Below are 22,294 nucleotides of genomic sequence, written 5' to 3'. Positions count from 1 at the left end.
TAAACACAAAACCGCTGTAAACTACGGTGTTGGCCTCATGCACACAAACTTATTTTGTTTCTGTGTCTGTTCCGTGTTTTTGTTTTGTTTTTTTTGCAAATAGGATGCGGACCTATTCATTTCAATGGGTCCGCAAAAACAGCTGACAGCACAGTGTGTGCTATCTGCATCCATATGTCCGTTACGTAGCCCCGCAAAAAAATAGAACATGTCCTATTCTTGTCCGTTTTAGGCATTGTTGCAATGGATCCGCAAAACAAAAAACGGATGTCATCCTTTTTATATTTTTTTTATTTTTTTCGGAGCTGCAATTTGCGGAATGAAGAACACATATGGTCGTGTGCTTGTGTCTGGTTTGTGAAACGGAACCACTTAAAATAATGTAAGTCAGTGGGGCCGAATCATTCATTTATTTATTTAATGATTTCAAACAGATTTGTTCATTTTCAATTTAATACAACTGCATCCGAATGGAAAGGAGGCAGCTGGTTGTATTAAATCATACTGAAGCGTTTTCCTCCGGTTTTGAGATCCTCTGCCGGATCTTTCTGCCCTGAAAGGAAAACGCATATGTGAAAGTAGCCAACTACATTTTCTATTGGAACATTACCGTACTTTCACATAAGTGGAGTGTATTTCGGCAGGAGGTTCCAGCAGAGAACCTCCTGCTGGAAGTCTCCGGACCTGCCACTGTCAGATGTAAACTGAATGCCTGCCGGACCCATTCAGGATCCGGCCGCATTCCGGCAAAAATGCCAAGAATTGGCCGGACACATCGCACAATCACACTTTGTGTCTGTCTGATTCCTGGCATTCTCTGCCGGATCAGGCGGCTGGATCTCCGTGCCACTGATGTGAAAGTAGCCTCAATTGTCATGTATTTGTCATCATAATGTGCATGTACCGCTGTTGTGAGACTAGAACTCCCAGCATCCTGTTTTCTACCGTCTGTAATATAATCATTCCCTCTTGTTGTTCCATAATCACAAAGTAAAAAGTCAAGTGATTCTTCTTTCCCTGTAAACTTCTAAGTATGCATGTGATATTGGTACAGTATGCCGTAGTGGAGTCCTTGGAGTGTTTGCATTTCGATGAACCTGCAGGCTGATCTACAGTCCACACTTGCACGTCGGGACTCTAAGGACCCTTTCACAGTCAATATTTGGTCAGTATTCTGCATCAGTAAGTCAAAACCAGGAGTGCAGCCTAAAGAGAAGTAGTATATTGGAAAAATGTGCAATTTTTCTTTGTTTGGACCCTTTCCTGGAAAAACTGTTGAAAATGAATGACTGTGTAAAAGTGGCCTAAGGGTAGGGTCACACATGCCGATTTGCTTGTGGCCAATGCAGAGCATTATGCAATAGCAGCAAAGTGAATGAGATTTTAGGAGGACTCCTCTGCAAACTGCGAAAAACATCTGCGTCTGTAAATGGTTCTGTGGTGCGGATTTTAATTCTGCAGCAAGTCAGTTTATGCTATGGATTTCCACAGCAGATTGCACCCTTTGCATTACTTAGGGTGAAATCTGCAAAAAAAAAAGTCCACAATGGAAATCCTGCCCAGTGTAGCAATATCCTTAGGCCAAGTTCACACTTTGCAAATCTAAGGCCCCATGCATATGACACACAAACCGCGGTTTGTGGTCCACAAACTGCGGATCTGCAAAATACAGATGCGGTCTGTGTTGCATCTGCCATTTTTGCGATCCCATTTACTTTAGTGGGTCCACATTTTGCGGACAAGTATAGGGCATCTTTTTGCAGAACAGACATGCACATGAGGAAACCACACGGATCATCCGTGTGCATTCCCACATCTATCTTTTTGAGGAACAGACCATGTCCACAAGATGTGGACCATTGAAAACAATTGGTGCGCAAGTGAAATTCAGACTGCACGCGAATAGCCATCCGTATTTTGCAGATCCACAAAACGGATGCAGTAGTGTGCATAGTGCCTAAAAGTGACGCCTTCATAAACAAGGGGCAGCATCTGGAAGGTAAAGCTGTTAGCGTCTTAACTATTAACAGCACCACAATGTTGAACCCTTGCCATATTGTGTGTGTGTTTTTTTTTTTTGTTTTTTTTTCAAGTTGTGAAACTCTTGGCTCTCGCCCAGCAGCCATGTGGCTGTCAAAGTTCATGGGAGTTTCACAAGTGACTGCACCTTTAAGAGCCAGGATGTGGCTTTGCTGTGTTTGAAGTGTGACTCTGCAGTGAACAGCTGAGGCTTTCAGAGGGTGGTGGAAGGAGATTGTCCAGCAGAAGTCGTGCTAGGAGGACGGCAGCCCCACTCTAAGTTTACACAAATGTGGCATTTTTCCTTATGCGGCAAAGGAGGAAAAGAAAAGTTGAAAGGGCAGCTGTGAGGTTAGTAGCTTGGTATGGAGAGGGAGACGGAGCTATGACGGGCACTGTCAGCGTGAGCACACAACGGCTGGATCTGACTGGCGTATGCAGCACAGCTTCTGGTGTCTACAAGTAAGTCTTCTACCTTCATTCAGCCCTTTACTTCCTCTTCAGGCTCTGCTTTGCCTTTCTACTGCTAACGTCTTCTAGGTTGGCGCCTGTACCAGTCTATGTTGTGTAATAGTCCACCATAAGTTTGGGGGACCCAGATTTAGCTTTGCTGTTATGTGAGCTCGGGCAGTTTCTCTTTCAGCTGTGGAATGTCAGACTGAGCTCAGAACTGGTCCGTCTGCATATTTTTAGTTTGTGTATGTGCCATGGTGGGCTCAAAGCGTTCTACGAAGAGAAAAGATGTAACTGCAAGCAAAGGATTCCTCTGCCAGCGCCCTTATGTTTTAACATGGAGCGAGCTGATGACTAGTCCCTCTAGATTCCACATAAATGCAAGGTGGAAAAACACTTGGCTCGAGAAGGAATATTTGACTATTTACATATTCATGTCGCAATATAGGGGGTTGGAGTCATAGGGACATGTTGTTTTTGTCAGGGGTGGTGAATCGAAAACGTTCTCCAGTAGTGAATTGTTTGGAAGCGAAAGAGCAAATTCTTTTTTTTTCTTTTTGCTTATTAGTAATAATGTTGTAGATCCATATTCACCATCCATGTTTATGCTCTGACCATATACCTTTATCTATGAAATAAGTATATATTTGCTTGTATGTTTATGTATTTATCATTGTCTAAATATGATGAGATGTGATTGGTTTATTTCCTTGTTTGTACCAGTCTAAAATACTATACAAAAATCGGTTACTGCTTAGGGTTATATACAATACTTTTTTTTTTTATAAGAAGACGCAAGGTGGAAATCTGTATATCTGTTGATGTGTATTCAATGAAGGAAATGTATCACACCAAATTCTGGTTTCAAAGAGGTGCGAAATGGAGCTTTTGCCTTTTTTTTTTTTTTTTTTTTTTTTTTTTTAAGCTTTCTTTCGCACCACTTAATTTGATTCCCTCCGACTTTCTTTAAAAGTTGCAAAAAAAGTTAAAACTGTAAACTCACGCCAGTTAGGAGGGTGGCATAGACAAACTGGAGTGGCATTTTTAGACCAGAGTGTTGGATTTAAAGATGTGCCAAACTTAACAAACCTGTTTGATAAGTTTGGCGCAAATTATACCACCCAGACTCAAGCAAAACTGAATTCAAATAGTTCCCTCATGACTAATTCCTCCATTTATCTGAGAAAAAGTAATGTTCAGCCATTTGATCTCGTTTTGCATTGAAGTCGTTTTGCATTGTGTTGACATGTACTTGATTTCATTATCCCATGTTTGTTGAGCTAATTCGGCTTATTTCTTATTTTTGTAGAAAAAGAGGAAAGTGTCTCAAATGGTGAAGATGAAAAGGATCCCAAAGCTGCATATTTTGTGGAAACGCCATATGGATACCAGATAGACTTGGACTTTGTGAAGTATGTTGAAGACATACAGAAGGGGAACACCCTAAAGAAAGTAACCATTGTAAAGAAGCACAAGTTGGGGTCACAGTTTTCAGAAGACAGAGCAGGAGCCTGCCAGGGAACTGGTTGGCCCTCCACAGAGTCTCTTTCCTCCTCGAACAGTGATGAAAATAAGCGCTCTCCGTTAATTGCCAGGCGACATACCGTTTCTGGATCTGCCAGATCATCTGCTTCACAAGAAGCCTCTCCAAACTTTTTAGCCATCCCTGAAAACAAACCATTACTACCACCTTCCCCTCTTCTGCCCAAACACAATTTTCATGTTACAAAAACACTAATGGAAACTCGCCGCAGGCTGGAACAAGAAAAAGTCATGCAGGTAGCTTCATCATTCAATGATGTACGTAGGCCCAGGCTGGCAAGTTTTGGGGGAATGGGTTCAACTGGTTCCCTTTCATCATTCACTGGATCAATAGGGAACACTGCCCAGCCGCTTCAAAATGGACACCAAGTTAATGGTGATTATGGTGCCTTCTTTGCCTCATCTTTAGGAAGCTCTATTCGCCATAGCCCACTAAGTTCAGGGGTAGCAACACCAGTGACCAATGTGAGTCCTATGCACCTCCATCATATCAGGGAACAGATGGCTGTGGCTCTTAAACGCCTGAAAGAACTCGAGGAACAGGTAAAAACCATTCCCATACTTCAGGTAAAGATTTCAGTATTACAAGAAGAAAAAAGACAGCTTTTATCTGAGATTAAAAACCAAAAAGTTAGTACCCAGGACGATGCCACAGGTTTCCGTAAAAGATCTTACAGTGCCGGTAATGCTGCTGGCTTTGAATCATCGCGGACTCCAGTTAAGTCTGGTGGAGAGTTACATATAGATTCTGAAGATGAGCTGGATACTCCTGAACAAAACACACACACTCTTAAGGAGTTCCGACAACTGACAGCTGAGATGCAGGCATTAGAAAAGAAAATCCAGGATAGCAGTTTTGAGGCTAACTGTTCTTCACAGTCTAAGGAGAGGAAATCTAAAGAAAAATGTGGACGATCCATTGCTGTTGGTGCTGATGAAAACATGAATGATGTGGTAGTGTATTACAAATCTGCAAACCCTACCAGAGAGATCTCTGTGGGTACTGAAATAGATGTCCGAAACACTGGAGTGGGGGTTACTGAGGAAATGCTTGGGGTAACTACTGATGCTGAAAGAGAAGTCGAACTCCAACAACAGACTATTGAAGCACTTAAAGGTAAAATCTACCGACTTGAGACAGACTTGAGGGAAACCACCTATGAGATGGAGATGACTAAACTGAAATTGGAGATACGGGCAGCATCCTCAAGGAAAGGAGTAGACAAAGCAGTCATGGCTCAGCCCTTAACTTGTAGCAAGATGGTTGAGGCTGTAGTAGAAACCAGGGACCAAAATCATGGAGACTATTTAGATGTAGTTGACTGTTCTGTTGGCGGCTGCTTACAAACCAGCAGCATTGGAGTTACTTGTAGCCCTTTCATTCAGAATGCAGCTGTGGGCCCTGACTTCCCGATGAATCACTGGATTGTAAAAGAGAGCGTAGAGACTTGCGACATGGGTGTGGAGCTGGAGCTTAAGATGTGTGACAAATGTGTTGGTATGGACCAGACTGTTGGCGAGACTGGGCTGTGTAGAGAGGAAGATGTACATGGGCTGGCTCAAGACAAGGCTGTAGTTAAAGATGTGAAATCTGTTGCTTGTGGAGATTGTTCCGTGGATGTTACAGTTAAACCATTATTGGATTATATTTCACTTGGTGTCAATACAGAACTTGTTATCAAAGTGGACTCTGCCATGAACGTGTCTCCTTGCACTACAAACCAGCAAACGAACACAGAATTTGAGGTGTCCAACCAGTCCACCAGCACAGAGCTGCCGGGTCTTGTTGATGGAAGTACCAATACAGCCTGCATTATGTACAGCAAACATACCAACACAGAAATTTTGGAAATGCGCTCAGTAGCTATAGGAGATGGTAAAGTCAAGGAAACCGATGCCATGCCAAAAACACGTTCTATTGGAATATGCACGTCTGATTCTGACTTTAAGCATCTTAATTCCATCCCAAAAACCAAAGATTTTGGAGTAGGTCAAATAAATGTCTTTGATAACTTTCTGGTTGGAGTGAAGTCACGTAGTATAGCCTGTGGACCCTGTGAGCCTGAGCCCACTTCTGTAGCAGTTGGTGAAGAGCCCTCCGCTGCAGTAAAGGTGAATGTATCAAGTACCGACTCTCCACCCATAGACCATTACATTGAGCAAGTACAGAAGCTGCTGCAAGAACAGCAGATGTTGCTTGCCGAAAATTACACCGAGCTGGCTGAAACCTTTGGCGAGCCGTATTCCCAGATTGGAACTCTCAACTCCCAGCTTATCAGCACCATCTCCTCCATTAACTCTGTCATGAAGTATGGCAGCAATGAAGAGCTGAACAGTGTAGGACGACAGAAGAAAAGCTTGGAGCTGAATTTATTTTCAGGTAAGAGTTGTCAGTATATAAAGGCAGAGAGTATAAAATGTAGTAAATACTGGATAGGTTGTAACAGAGGCTGCTTCTTATTCTAGCATCTACTAGAATTTCCACTTGTACAACAGAATACTGTGCACAGTACTAAATAAATAGAATAAAGCTCAGAATGTATGTAAACTGTTCTTACAATTGGTATAATTTTAAAAAAAAATCTTGCTGTACACTGAATACCGATGACAAAAAAAAATAAAAAATCATTCCACTGGGGAGCCGTCCTTCTAGTTGTTACAGCACCCGAATAAACTGAGTGGGTTCTGATACACCACACATTTTTGTGTGGCAAATCCACAGCATAATTAATAATCCATGAATGACCTTAGGCCTCATGCACACAACCGTTTTTTCGCATTTGAGCCGCAGTTTTTGCGGCTTGGATGCGGACCCACTCACTTCAATTGGGTCGCAAAAGATGCGGACAACACGGTGTGCTGTCCGCATCCGTTGCGCCGATCCGTGGTCCGCAAGAAATGTATAACCTGTCCTATTCTTGTCCGTTTTGCGCAGTAGGACACGTTGCTATTGCTATGTCCATGCCCCAGCCAAAAGAAAACAAAGTCAGGACTCGGTGATTGCTAATGTGCCCGTCTCAGAACACTATTAGCATTGTTACATATTCTTAATAGTAGTAATTACAACTAAACCCGATGCTGATAGTAATCAGGGAGTAGGCATCTACGCTACCTCTTATGTGTTTGCTAAGATCTCTACACACCTGTAAGCCATGATGGGGGGTTTGCTTAGGTGATTATCCAGTTTGCTCATAACTCTCTGTGGGGTTAATCTTCCAACCTAAACTTATTGTCGGCACTTCAAAATTCAGAACAACAAAGCCAGCGTGGATTAACGTGGCTTCTGAAATAATACTAAGGTAAGTCAGATTAGCGCACAATGCATATGAGAAGTAAGGCTTAGTGCAGCATTACCAAGAGCAAACGTGTGTGACTTCTACTGGTAAGGACTCCACGTAGATGATGACATACTGAGCACTGACCGGAATTATGAAGGCATTTGGACAAATAAATAGGACATGGGAAACGCCACCTACTAGTAGGAGATTCTCTTACCCAGTAATGCACAAGACCACAGTTCAGAAACCTGGAAAGATTATGCAATGTCCTATGTCCTTCTAAATCAATAGGTGGCATTTTACTTAAGTTCTCCATGTACACGAATATATTTTTTTTGTAAAATCTGGATACTAACACAGGCTTATAGGGAAAAGCAGGTCATGCTATGAACCAATACAGTTTAGAGGTACCTTCAAATGACTAGTGCGTATGACCAGGATATCTGCTCTGTGGACATTCAACCACTTGTCCTCTAGTGGTCTCTAAAATGAAAAGGCGGCAACATTAAAGGGTAAGCACTGCAGCCCTGGGAACTTCATCTCGCATTGGCTCACAAAATCCTCATCAGTTAAAAGGGTATTCCAGGATTTTACTATTGATGGCCAATTCTCAGAATGGCCTATCAATATCTGATTGGCCATCCAACACCCTGCACCCCCACAGATGAGCTTTTACTGTTGATGGCTGATTGAAGATAACCAATTAATAGTAAAATCCTGAAATGTCATTATAGACAGACTGGTTGCTAAGGATATTCTGAAGAAGTCTTTAAATTGGCTTGTCCAATGCATCCAGAGCAGCTAGTCCGTTCAGTTGCTCTAGTTCCAACTGAGTGATGTTACTGTCATCGGTCACGTGGCCTAGGTGCAGCTCAGCCGCATAGAAGGGAATGGAGCAGAGCTGCTATACAATGTACAGCACGGAAAAGACCATGTTGCTCCCAGGAGAGCTGGTGCCTTCTCAAACAGCTGATCGTAGGGGTCCCGGGTGTTGGGCCACCACTGATCAGTATAAAAATCGCAGGAAACACTTTTAAATGCCAGAATAAGGGCCAACTTTTTTCCTTTTCTCAGTGTGTCTTACCACAAGCATTTTCTTCGTGGCCTTTTTACCCTGTAGAGAACACCTATAGCATGCTGCATTTTTGAAAAGAAGTCGGACAAAAATTCTAGGAGCAGAAATGTGTCCTTACGTGTCTTTTGTTTTAGATTTCCTATTGACAATGGGCTAACATCCAAAGCTGACATTTTTGCTGAACCACCACCACCACTAAAAACGCAAAAGTGAAGAAAAATGTCACTAAAACCTACATATGAGTGTGGCCTAAAATTTGTTTTTATGCATTTTGTTTTTTTTCTGTTTACATTATAAGTTCTCCTGGACTGGACAGATTATATCACACCTTAAAGGGAACCTGTCATCAACTTTATGCTGACCTCACTGAGGGCAAAAAATGCTGATTTCAGTGGTGTGTCTCTCATGAGCTAAAAGTAAGTGGTTGCTGAGAACCAGCATCATAATCATTGTAGTACAGGCCTGGAAAAGTGTCAAATCTACCTGAGAAGAGTCCTGGTTATTCATAATCTGCTGATGATTGTCAGTTCTCTCCTACAGAGAAAGGGAGAAAACTAGGTAGAAGACTGTCAGTCATCAGCAGGTGGGCAGGAGAGCAGGACTTCATGAATAACCAGGACTCTTCTCAGGTGGACGTGACTCTTTTCCAGGCCCAGTCTACAATGATTGTCATGTTGGTTCTCGGCAACCACTTACTTGTAACTTATAAATGACAGACCGCTGAAATCATCTCACCTGTCTCTACTTTATGCTGCCGTTAGTATGGGCAGCATAACGTTGATGACTGGTTTCCTTTAAGCTACTCGTGCTAAGATTCTGCTGAATTGCTGTTTTAAGAAGTCTGTAATGATAATGTGTGGGTCTATGGCCAAATAAATAAGTGGCCCTTAAAAAAGAGAGCAGTGACAGAATATCTTTGCTTTGAGAATATAATTTTTTTTCTAGTTAATCCTATTGACAGATGAAAGCTGACTGGATTGAGATTGAAGGAGCATTCTGCTTATGTTGACTATTAGATCGGTGGGAGTCCCCCAAAATGAAGGAAGTCACCTGTCGGGAATGCACTCGGCCACTCCATTAATTTCTATGGGAGTTCCAGAGTACAGCGCTTGGCTATCTCCAGAACTCCCATAGAAATAAATGGATCAGCTGAGCGCATTACCGACCAGCTGCTCCATTCATTTTGGCGTACTCCACAGGGTACAGGGCCCCTGTTCTTGTGATTGGTGGGGGTCCCAGCAGTAGGACCCCTACTGATCTAAGGGTGGCTGCACACAATGCAGATTACATGTGGTTTTGCTGCGGATATTTTCAGGTAGAAAAACCACATAACACACACAACCACATTTTTATTTTTCTTAGGTGCGGAAACTGAACTGTGGATTTTGAATTATGCAGCATGCGAATTGTTGCGTTTTTCTTGTGCGGATTTCGCCCTTTTCAATGGAAGGGTGATATCTTTGGAAAATTTGCATCAGATCCGCATCAAAAACTCCGGTTTTGATGGAGATTTCTTGCGTATTTTCTGCATTAGGGGAATTTTGACTCGGACAGCAGTGTCGAAATATTGTTGAAAACCTGCCGGTGGCCTTTTTGCCTCCCATACGAATGGCAGCTGGGCTTTGATTGGATGCTATATGCTCAGGCAGGTAAACGGCAGTATCCCTTCTCCATATTCTCCTTTAATCTTGGAAACTGCACATACAGCATTCCTCGCAGGGACCATTGTGTCTTTTAAGATGTTGTAATGCTGAGAGGAAGTGTTCTGGTTCTGACAAAGCTGCCAGATTGATTTGATGTACTGCTCCAAATTAATTAAGATACGTGCACGGAGAGATCAGACAGACAACTCACTACATGGAGTTAATCAGTATCTCTGGTTTATTTCTGAAAACAACATGGGTTTCATGAGAGGAGGGAGTGGGAGGGGGGTGAAAGATAAAGTATATATTTTCTATTGGCTATGAACTCTCTACTTTTCTGTAACCTTGACGGCCAGAGGAAATTCCTTCTCCCTCCCCCCTGGGTGAAACCGTTACTTCTTTCTTTGTAGCTGCTTGCTTGAGCTGAACAGAAACCACAAAGAAACACATGATAAAAACACAAAGTAAGATTCTAGTTTATAGGTGTTGGCTGAATGCCTGGCCACCATCTTAGCTCAACAAGCAAGTATCCATTTTGTATCAATAGTCCATAACAGTCCCCCCTTGGAGACTTGATTGTAGACTTTCCCTTCGCCTAGCGAATCCCCTGGGCATACCATTCGTATCCTCTTCACCCGCAGTGGCGACAACCTACCCCTTATAGGTAGGCTCCCGGTTGCTCGGACTTGTGGTAATACCCTGGGATTCATCTCACCCTATCTCAGCCAGGCATCATTGTGAGGAGGGGGAGCTGTGTTGAACGATGTTTCCTTCTGTCCTTCTTCATCATAGAGGAGCATAATAGGTCGTTCATCAGTTTTCTTCATTCTTTTTGAAAAGCGGGTCACACAAATAAGAACGAGCTTAATCACTACATATATCACCAATATTATTAGGGCTACCTGCAATATTACCTGGACAATTCCCATGAGCCAACCCCCAATACCTTTGAACCAGTTATTGGGGTTAAGGGAAGAGAAGGTATCAGACCACCATGTATCTTTACCAGCTTTATGTGCGTCCAGCCATTTATCTCTTAAATCCGCCATTTCCTCTATACCCACCTTAACTTGCAAATTACCCTGCGGGTCTATGTAATGGCAACAAGAGGGTCCCACAACCTGGCACATACCTCCATCTTTAGCTGTAACATAATCTAGAACTAATGTGTGTTGGTTGGTGACAATGATTAACTGGTTTTGCACAATGTTTGAGGTATTCATAAGTCTCATCACTTCCCATATTTGGTCATCCAGGTAGTCTGTTGCTACTACCAGATGATCCCACATCTGCGCTATCATGGGATATATGAAGATGGAACTAACAATTTTGTTGGTAATGCTCATCTCTACTACATGTGGCTTGCCATTTGGTCTGGGTGTGTTATCTTTGGCCCTATGATACAAGGTGTGTTTAGGTACTGCATTTATGCCAATTTCAGAGTGTGGTACTATAAAGGTGGCAGGAGTAAGCCTGGCGATGGTGCACAGTCCTGTGACATTCTCGGATAACCATTTGTACACTTTGTGTCCACAAACTAAGTATATGTCGTCTGGAACTGCTACTGCTGTGCCATTGAATAATCGGGTAATTAGTTTGGCTAATTGTGTCCCTTTCGCCAACTCATATCCTTTTGACTGACTTTCGGTGTCGTTAGCTAATATACCTGTCAGGAGATCCTGTACAGTACGGTTGTTACAGGGCAGATCCTTTCCGTTCTCAGCATCTACACCAATACACTGCACGTGGCTGTCTGTTTTTGAATCATTGCAACCTGAGTGTATGTGTGGACTAAATGTCATACCTTTGGTTTGTACTTGGAGACAATAACAGTGTGTCCAGCTAGAAAAACATGTGACATTAGCCCAGTGTCCCTCTTGCCAAGGAGTAGAGCTATAATCTACCGAGGGGCCTGATCTGTTTATCATGAGCCATGGGGCATCTGCCCACCCTGCAACAGGTAAGGCTACTTCCCTGTCCTTGTTTGTACTGGATTTAACTTGGTGTATGCTAGTGAGAAATATGGTAGAATTAGACAGGTCAATCAGTTCAGAAAGGTCCACGGGAATTGCAACATAAGGCATACTGGTTGAACTCACGGGACTGTGGGTACAGATCCAACAATCTCTGAGTGTCTCAACCCCTGGACTAGAATTTGATGGTGCCGTGTCAGTGAATTGTCCCATTCATCACCCAGTGGTGTGAACACTGCTGATATGCCCACTGTCAAAGTCATGATCAGTATGTGAATCCTCATGGCTTATTGTTCCAGGATCGTCGGGACAGCCTTTACTCTTTTACAATGTGAGGCGTGGATCCAGGTAAGCCTCCATCGAGTTTCACAGAGGTCGGGGTAGTCAGCAACACCTGGTACGGCCCCTCGTATCGTGGTTCGAGGGTGTTTCTAACGTGTTTCTTGACCAGCACCCACTCTCCAGGTTTGAGAGTGTGTATTCCCTCTAGGGAGTCAGGATCTGGAATGGAAGAGAAAACTTGTGCACATATGTTAGACAATTGTTTACTATGGGCAATCACATATTTAGCAACAGATTCATAATGCATTTGCAATTGCTGTGGGAAGTACTGTCCCATCCTAGGCCGTGTCCTAAACAAAATTTTGTGTGTGGAGGCCTAGGGGTGTGTCTAACTGAAAATAGTGCTATTGGCAGGCATTGTACCCAACTGAGCCCTGTCTCCCCAGTCATTTTCAGCATCTTGGACTTCAGTACCCCATTCAGTCGTTTGACTTTGTCGCCGCTTTGGGGTCTGTAGGGTGTGTGATAGGCTAAGTGTGACCCTACCATCTTCCAGACTTCTTGGGTTAATCTAGCAGTGAATGCTGGGCCCTGATCACTCTCAATGACCTCAGGTACTCCGAACCTACAGACAAGCTCCTGCATCAGTTTTTTTGCAGTAGTGGTTGCTGTCTGGTTTCGGACGGGGTAGGCTTCTGGCCACCCAGAGAACAAGTCTATCACTACTAGCACATATTGAAACCCTTGGCACATTGGCATCTGGATGTGGTCAATTTGAATCCGTTGGAACGGGTACTGGGCTTTGGGGAGACATTTAGTTGGTGTAGGCTCAGGTCTTCCCGGGTTGCACTGCGCACAGATGAGGCAAGACTGAGTATGCCTCACCAGGACAGGGGTTATCCCTGGGGCCATTGTCTATTAGTTCTTTCATGATGGTCTTAGATTGGTGGGTGGGCCCATGAGCTATTGAAGCTATCAGAGGATAGAGAGCTTTGGGCAGAGATGCTCTCCTTCCTTGGGTCCACAGTCCAGATTCTTTCTCTTCTTGGGCTGTTTTAGCCAATCCAATTTTTCTTGTGGCGTGGCCTGTTTCTGTATTTGTTTCAGGAGGTCCTATGTGATTTCTTCTTGTTCCAGGTCTTCCTGTGTTATCATAATCTGGTCTGACTGGACTCTTTCCTCTTTCACTGCTGCTTCCTTCGCAGCTTGGTCAGCTAGGGCCTTTCCTCTGGCTTCAGAGGTGTCAGCTCGAGTGTGCCTGTAGATCAATAAAATCTTCAGATTCTCCAGTATACTCCCCCCTTGGAAGAGGAAGGAGTGCAGCAGGATTGAGGATGCGGCACCTCTGAATGGTGACATTATCTGGCAGAAGCAAACTACACGGAAGCCGGAGGTGGCGCTGTGCAGTGAGGTGTTTAGGTTGAGTCTGCTGGAGGATGGCAGAAACGTCATGGAGAGCCAGAATAGTGAGGGGATGACCTAGCACAACGTCAGATGTGACGTTTAGAAGAGAGCTGGCAGCATGGATAGCTCTGACACAGGAAGGGGCTTCTCTGGCTACTGGGTCCAGTCTCTTTGTATGGTAGGACTTTGGGGTCCTTCAGGGTCACAGTGACTGGTGGGACACTGAGGTATCCAATATCCTGGGGTCCTCTGGCCCAGAGAGTATTGGGGATGAGGTGCAAAATGGTTTGCAGCGAATCCCCTCGCTCATATGAATCAGTGCAGAATTTTATTGTCAGACATCCGGCAGCCGTGGGTGTCACATAATTTGAGTGAAAATCACAAAGACCAAGAAGCGAGACAGTTTCTTATCAGAAAGAGGAGCTTAAACTAACACAGCAGAAACCAACATTTCTGTGAAAAGAAAAAAGGTGGGGGTCAACTGATCCCCCGCAGCTGTCCTGCAGTGTGGTGAAATGATCTGCATGGAATGATCTGCAAATTTAGCTTTTGTCCATTTCTGTAGTTGTTCTATAAAGAATTCTCCAGACTCATGATCTTGGGGGTCAAAGTTAGCACCTTTTAAGTTCAGGGATGTGGATTTGATCCATTATCAGTGAGGAGTATTCACCTGTCTTGTTTTCCACTATACTTTGCAGGTCCGACCATGTGCACCCATAGGTTTGATGCACTTGGGACAGCTTCCTGAAAAAGGGCATGGGATGGGTCTCAGGGTCAGGCAGTAAATTCACTATGGTTAATAACTGTTGTGGGGTGAAAGACACATATTTTGGTGGTCCCTGTGGCCAGTTAAGTGCTAGGGCTTCTTTCAGTGTCTCAAGGTTTCCCTGCTCAATTTTCTGTAAGTTCTTTTGTAACTCTGTAATCCGACCCTGCAGTATTTGATCTTGTGAACGTCGTGATGGGCGCACGGTCATGGGTACAGTCCACTGTGGTGCCAGGGGTAAAGTTGGCGGATCCCCGTAGTCTGTCGGGGTACCCCGCGAAGGAGTCTGCATATTACCCGGTTCTTTTTAGTATGCCCATTGTGGATTCTGCAGCACCGTCTGCATCCCCCTGTTCTGCTTCATCAGGTTGCCCCCCTACCATTATAGGAGTAAGGGTGGCAGGTGAGTGGGGTAGCATGAATGTACCGTCCGGGTTTATCATCGGGTACAAGGTAGTAGGAAGGGGCAAGGGTGACATAGGAGTGACGGGGGGGTCCGGACCGAATGATATTAAAGGTCCGTTCATGGGCGTTGCCTGGGGACAAGATGGCGCTGTAGCTAACACGGGAAGTGATGGGACGTGCCAGGGAGTAGTTACCAAGGTGTGGTTTTGTGGGTGGGGAACCCCACAGGGAAGGCACATATCACGGGAGGAGGGATTCTGTTGACCACATGTTTTGCAGGTCCACCCACCTGCTTTCTTCCCGGCGCCATTATAGGGTGGTGGCTAGTCATGTATCAATGCAACACCAGGCTTACAGAAATATCTCTGTCTTTTCTCATCAAAATTTAGTTCCCCCCCGGTCTGTTCAAATTCTTTACTACAGTCCAACCACACACGGACCATGTCTGTCAATTAATCATCTTCTAACTTCCCTCTCTTCTCGTTTAACAGCACTTGCCAGGTAGCACTACATAGGATGCCTCCTTTACAGACACCTTTATCTCTTCTCCAACTTACTTAATCCTTTTATGAGGATGCCTCCTTTACAGACACCTTTAACTCTTCTCCAACTTACTTAATCCTTTTATGAAACGTTTGCCTCTCCTGTCCGCCACGTACTGTTCAGGTGAACAGTAACCCTTCGGGACACTTTCCTCATTTCCCATTATCTCTCGTACCTACTGAAGCCGCCTAAAGACCTCTGCATAGAGTAATCACTGGACGTGAAGACCTTTGAGTCCCGGTCAGCACACTCTGGGCTACCGCGAACCGCTCTCCACCCATCTGTGATCGTCCCCTTTATGGAGATTTGAGTCAGACACCGGGCTGAACTCCGATACAGGAACACAGGAGAACTCCGTGTCTCCAGTCAATGATACTTGTCAACAGGGTCTTCACAACTTATAGGCACAACACAGTACATCAAGACTTTAAGAAAACATATGGGGTTCTTACTTTCATGCCCTCGAGGACGTCCCAGACTGCTTCCGCACCCCTCCCTCAGACGAACACCAAGAGGCTACACCAGGGGACACTTTATAGGCAAGATGACTCAATTTTCCTACCTCATATCACGGGTTGCGATCCCGGTGTCCGTTAGTGCGCCTCTCCTCGTCTGGTCTCTGGGGGTACGGGAACAGAGGGTCCAATCCTCGAGCCCCACGTTGGGTGCCAAAATTGTTCTGGTTCTGACAAAGCTGCCAGATTGATTTGATGTACTGCTCCAAATTAATTAAGATACGTGCACGGAGAGATCAGACAGACAACTCACTACATGGAGTTAATCAGTATCTCTGGTTTATTTCTGAAAACAACATGGGTTTCATGAGAGGAGGGAGTGGGAGGGGGGTGAAAGATAAAGTATATATTTTCTATTGGCTATGAACTCTCTACTTTTCTGTAACCTTGACGGCCAGAGGAAATTCCTTCTCCCTCCCCCCTGGGTGAAACCGTTACTTCTTTCTTTGTAGCTGCTTGCTTGAGCTGAACAGAAACCACAAAGAAACACATGATAAAAACACAAAGTAAGATTCTAGTTTATAGGTGTTGGCTGAATGCCTGGCCACCATCTTAGCTCAACAAGCAAGTATCCATTTTGTATCAATAGTCCATAACAGAAGTTTCCGCAGCTTGTGTTCCGCTTTAGCTGATAAACAGAACAGTTGAACGTTATCTGTATGTAGTTTTTTTTTTCTTCTGCCTAACAGCAGCCGTACAGTAGAACTGGAGTGGTAAAATGGGGTGCCCTGTCTTGGGTGCCCCAGGGCAGACTTATGAATTTGTCTCTGGGCCCCTACTAACCAATCACAGCACAGCTTTCATGTCATGTCCTGCTCTTGAAAAAGGAAAGCTGCGCTGTGATTGGTTGCAATGGGCACTTCCAGAAGTCTGCCCCACCCTCTCCTCTACCTGCCGTCCTGAGTTTACATAGAACATGGAAACGACACAATTGACCTAGCTGACAAATCTGCGGCAAAATCCGCCAAACCTGGATGAAGCTGAGGATATGAATGTGGCAGTCCGCACACAATCCACTGCGGGTTTTTTACACTGCTGATAGCTCAGGTTGTTGTACTGTATTTGATATTTAATTGCTAATATGGGAGTGCCACAAACAAAAATCTATAACAAATGCACCTTTTAGGCTTTATTCACACTTGTGTTGCGGTTTATAACGGAATCCATGGAGCACTGCCATATCAGTCATATGATGGGTGCCAGTGGTGCTTATAATCTGGCACATCAGATTCCAGCATGGTGTCCTTTGCTTTCATGGTGAAGACTAAGGCTACATTCACACTTGCATTTTTCTTTTCCGGCATTGAGTTCCATCACAGGGGCTCTATACCGGAAAAGAACTGATCAGTTATATCCCCATGTATTCTGAATGGAGAGTAATCCATTCAAGATGCATCAGGATATCTTCAGTTCAGTCATTTTGACTGATCAGGCAAAAGAGAAAACCGCAGAATGCTACGGTTTTATCTCCGGCGAAAAAAAATGAAGACTTGCCTGAATGCCGGATCCGGCATTTTTTCCCATAGGAATTTATTATTGCCGGATCCGTCCTTCCGGTCTGCGCATGCGCAGACCTTTAAAATCGTGAAAAAAATAAATACCGGATCCGTTTTGCCTGATGACACCGGAAAAACGGATCCGGTATTGCAATGCATTTTTCTGACTGATCAGGCATTTTTCTGACTGTTCAGGATCCTGATCAGTCTGAAAAATTACATGCGTTTGCATACAGTTTGCCTGATCAGGCAGGCAGTTCAGGCAACGGAACTGCCTGCCGGAATCCTCTGCCGCAAGTGTGAAAGTAGCCTTAGGCTACATTCACACGACCGTGAAGAAAACGTGGACAGATCTTTGACATGCACTGATACATTGTAACAAACTGCTGCATGAGCAAATACTAGGCCTGGGTGGGAACATATAAAAAGCAATTCTGCTTACAGTCGGTTTCCATTAGCTAGCAGCAGGCAGAGATCTTGAAAACGTTGAGTGTGTTAGGAAGTTGCAGATTAGAGGATCTATGTTTGACAGATCAGCTGTCAAACATATGGCACAGGGGCACTTCTTGGCATTGGTGAGACGTGAGCACTATGTGACGCTTCCTGTGTGAAGGGGACGTGCTATTTAAGGTGACTGCTCCCACTGCAGGAAGTGGTCGGTTCCTTTAGTCTATGTATGTGTAACAGATCTATTGCCTACATGTTTCTACCCATCAAGACTGTACATGCCAGAGAGGAACGATCTACAGAACCCCGTATCCTGGCATGTGTGTATTTCCACTGTATAGATGCAAATGCCAGGAGCCAAGTTCTATAGATTTCTTCCCTGCACACTTAGCCGCCTTATTACATTATACCATATTGCATCGCTATGAGTGGGTGAGCCCTCTAACATTAGGAGGCGGGGGGTATAGAAATAATAATCCCAAATACACAGCCCTGGCATGAACTGCTGGTAAAGTGTTCTTGTATAAACTTGAACGTTGTTCATTTTTGTCATGAAGCCAAACCTCTCCATTTAGATGAGTGAAAATGCAGCCAATGAGATTGTATTCAGCCTGCCACGCAGACGAGATGTGTGATGTGAGGACACGGCTTTTTGCTCTTGGTTCCAGCTACCTTAGGCTGAGTTCACCTTAGCATTTTTCATTTGTGTTCTAATCCGTTATCGGAGCAGAACAGCGAATATTGCACCAATGGCATCAAACAGTCATCATTGACTATAATGGAGTCTGACGGGTGTCCGTCTTTTTAGCGGAAAGATAGTGCAGCATGCTGTGCTAGGTTGTCCTCCTCCTTTTTTTCTTTTTTTTTTTTTTAAACTAAATCTACAAGAGGGTCTTCTCTAGGGCAGGCTCACACTTCCATTTAATGGATCCCGCAGGCTGTTACGGCAGAGACTAGCTAAATCCAGTGGTCGCAAAAATGTACTCCCTAAGGGCTCATTCAGACGGCTGATTTATTTCAATGGGGCCACAAAAGGTGCAGACAGCACACAGTTTGATGTCCGCATCCGTTCTGCTTCCCCGCAAAGAAAGATGGTGCATGTCCTATTCTTGTCCGCAATTGCGGACATGAATAGGCATTTTCTATGATGGTGGTGGTCATGTGTAGTCCGCAAATTCCGGAAAGCAAACGGACCGGTATACATGTTTTGTGCATCTGCAATTTGCAGACCGCAAAACATTATGGTCGTGTGAACGTACCCTAAAAAAAAGTCTCACAAGTATCAATACACTTCTCCCTGCCATTCATGAGCACAGTTCGTGCTGTGAACGGCACAGGCAGCGCAGCGATGCTGCTGATGCCGAAAATATCCAATAACAAAGCTCTGTACATCAAGGAGCTTTATCATTGCTTGGTGTGGGTGGGCTGCCGGACCAGTTTCCACAAACTGCTCTGAATCTGGAGGGAGACTGGTGCAGTGGCGCGCAATCTTCACGGAGTGGCGCTTGGTAAGGAAAATGGCCTCCTGGTGGGCAGTGGACATTAGTGAATGTTGGACGTGGGCCTGCTGGAGTGACGGCACAGCAGGCTATTATAGCCAAGGCTGATGGGAGGGGAAAGACGTTATTTACATGGGAATGTATGTTGTAGGGGCTGAAGGAAGGGCAGTGATGTTATTCAAATTGGACTGTATGTTGGAGGGGGCTGGAGGGAGGGGATATTATTTACATGCTGGAGGGTGGTAAACAGAGGGTAGAGATGTTGTTGGGCTGGTAATGGTTGCCCTCCATAAATACCAACTTCTTAGGGCTCATTCACACCACTGCTATTTATTTCTGTTGTTCTGCTCTGTTGGATAAATAATGGAAGTGCTGGATAGGACACATAATGGAACCAAACAGAGCTGAACAGACTCCATAGACTATAACGGGATCCAGTCTTTTTGCCTGACAAAAAAGTCCTGCATGCAAGGCAGAATCTGTGACAGAAGCCCTGACGGAGCCTTCAAAATGTGTGAACAAGCCCTTAATGTTTTTTTAGGCCTACATATTATTTATTTATTTGAATTACTGAAATTTTCGTACTCCTCATCGGTTAAAAATACTCCTCAAAAATGTTAAGAGAAGTATTTTTACTCTTCCTGGCGAAATACTGGCTTTTGGCCAGAAAGAAGCGTTAATTATACCAGAAAGTGGTCGGATTCCTGTAGGATCCATTTGTCAAAAGGGTCTTGCAATCAACGGCAGTATGCAGTTAGGCCAGATCCAATAAACAGGATGTTCTTTGCATAAACAGCCCTGCTTTATCAGTTTAACCTGTTGCCGGCTGCCTTACACACACACGTCAGCAGTCGGGACTTTTTATGGAACCGTGCCATAGCCACTGGGTGTCTGCTGTTTTAAACGGCAGGCACCTGGGGCTAATATCCATGACCGGTGGTAACGCCAAACATGGACTTTTAACACTTTTAGATGCTGTGTTCAAATGTGACCACGGCATCTGGGAAGATAAAAACTGGGAACGCGCACTCACTTCTGTGCTCCGGCTCCTCCTGGCGAACATCGGGAAAGCCGCATGGAGTGTGCAGCAGCTCCTGTACTCAGGAGTGGTACAGTGCTGCTGCACATTTGTTCCTATGGAGATTCTGGTATGTGGTATCGTCGCATGCCCTTGCTATTGAAATATAAAAATATTTACTGCTAATGGTTAAAATGGGGGAAAAAGTCAAAATAGATGATTCGCAGTTTTTTGGTTCCTTTACTTCCCACAAAAAATTAAATAAAAATTTATGAAAAGGCATACACACCCCAAAATGTTGTCAATAAAAAGTGCAGATCGCCCCGCTAAAAATTAGCACTGGCACAGCTCCGTACACATTAAAGAAGTTAAGAGGATAAAAATATGGTGATGCAAAGAAAAAAAATATATATTGGTAAAAAAAAATTCCCCAGTATTAAAACAAAAACGATAAAACCTGTGGTGGTTTTTTGTTTTATAGTCCGTCCGTCCGTCCGTCCGTCCCCGCTTCCCACTACATCGTAAATGGTGCCATTAGATACTACAACTTTTCCCGCAAAAAAACAAGCTCCATAAAGTTATGGCTTTGGGAAGGCTGGGTGTAAACAATGCAAATGAAATAAATGGAAAATTGCCCAGTCATTACAGGGTTAACGTAACCTACCCTTACATAGATGTAAATCTAACCTCCGATTCATTCACCATTTCTAGCACATTACCTACTGTATTCATGAAACCTTTCTTTGCGTGATATCTGTACAAGTGTGGCTGAGCATTATTTTAAGGTACTGTACCTCCGTTCACCTGCAGGCAAATGCTGGCTGTGCCCTGTAGTTAGAGACACTAGCTTTGCCCTGCTACATCATGTGTCCCATTAAATGGATCCCGCAGGCTGTTACGGCAGAGACTGTGGTGCCGCTGTACATTTTGGCGATGCAACAGTTAATGCACTAGTTACAGCAGTCAGTGTATTTGCCAAGCAAAGTAGCATTTACCTGTGACTGAATTCTCCAGAGAAATCCGAACCCGGACGTTCCTGTGACATGGCTGCTCCGTCAATAAATGTCCTATTTCTGTTTGGGGAATAAATAGGGAGGGTAGAAGTGGGAGACCTTGTGTCCTATTTAAGGACACTGCTCATGGGCTTAGACGCTTCATACTCGGCATGTATGTACTATGGTTTCTGGAGCTTTAGAGGTTTGTCGTATGTCAGCAAAGGATCTAAATAGGTTGGACTGGTGATCCTCAAAGTGAATCTGCTCTCCAGTGAAAAAGCCCCTACAGCAGAGATTCAGTGCAGTTCAGCGCCATGGGATCCAGACCTATACTGGCCAATGTATGCGCTTTTGTGCTTGACCAGTCTGTGGGTTGGTCAGGAGATTGGCATATATGCACCGCTTAGGCTACTTTCACATTTGCGTTCAGAGTGGATCCGTCTGAGACTGATCCGCTCATATAATGCAGACGATGGATCCGTTCAGAACGGATCCGTCTGCATTATATTCTAAAAAAAATTCTAAGTGTGAAAGTAGCCGCAGACGGATCCGTCCAGACTTTACATTGAAAGTCAATGGGGGACGGATCCGTTTGAAAATTGAGCCATATTGTGTCAAATTCAAACGGATCCGCCCCCATTGACTCGCATTGTAAGTCTGGACGGATCCGTTTGCCTCCGCGCGTTCAGGTATCCGCCAGCGGAGCCCAAACGCTGCCAGACTGATGCATTCTGAGCGGATCCGCATCCACTCAGAATGCATTAGGGCTGGACGGATACGTTCGGGGCCGCTTGTGAGAGCCTTTAAACTGAACTCACAAGCGGAGCCCCGAACGCAAATGTGAAAGTAGCCTTAGGCGTTGGGTTTAACAGTGCACTAGAATGCTCACAGCCCTTACCAAACTTCACGGTACACCCCATGAACTAATGCAGAGATCTGGC

General features: G+C 44.5%; 1 protein-coding gene across 3 annotated transcripts in view; it reads left to right on the top strand.

The window, feature by feature from the left end:
* Positions 1–22,294, top strand: part of KANK1 (KN motif and ankyrin repeat domains 1) — a 151,258-nt gene that overhangs the window by 111,241 nt on the left and 17,723 nt on the right. For 2 of the 3 annotated variants that reach the window (XM_044272623.1, XM_044272631.1), the window contains exon 4: positions 3,782–6,394. In XM_044272623.1, coding sequence (XP_044128558.1) covers positions 3,782–6,394 — 2,613 coding nt within the window. Of the gene's footprint in view, positions 1–2,194; positions 2,486–3,781; positions 6,395–22,294 lie in introns of those variants that run through there. The other variant, XM_044272637.1, reaches the window with a different exon arrangement.

Source organism: Bufo gargarizans, chromosome 1 (assembly GCF_014858855.1).
Source record: "Bufo gargarizans isolate SCDJY-AF-19 chromosome 1, ASM1485885v1, whole genome shotgun sequence".
NCBI classification, from domain to species: domain Eukaryota; kingdom Metazoa; phylum Chordata; class Amphibia; order Anura; family Bufonidae; genus Bufo; species Bufo gargarizans.
The sequence above is the reverse complement of the archived record's forward strand: the minus strand, read 5'-3'. Positions and strand labels throughout refer to the sequence as shown.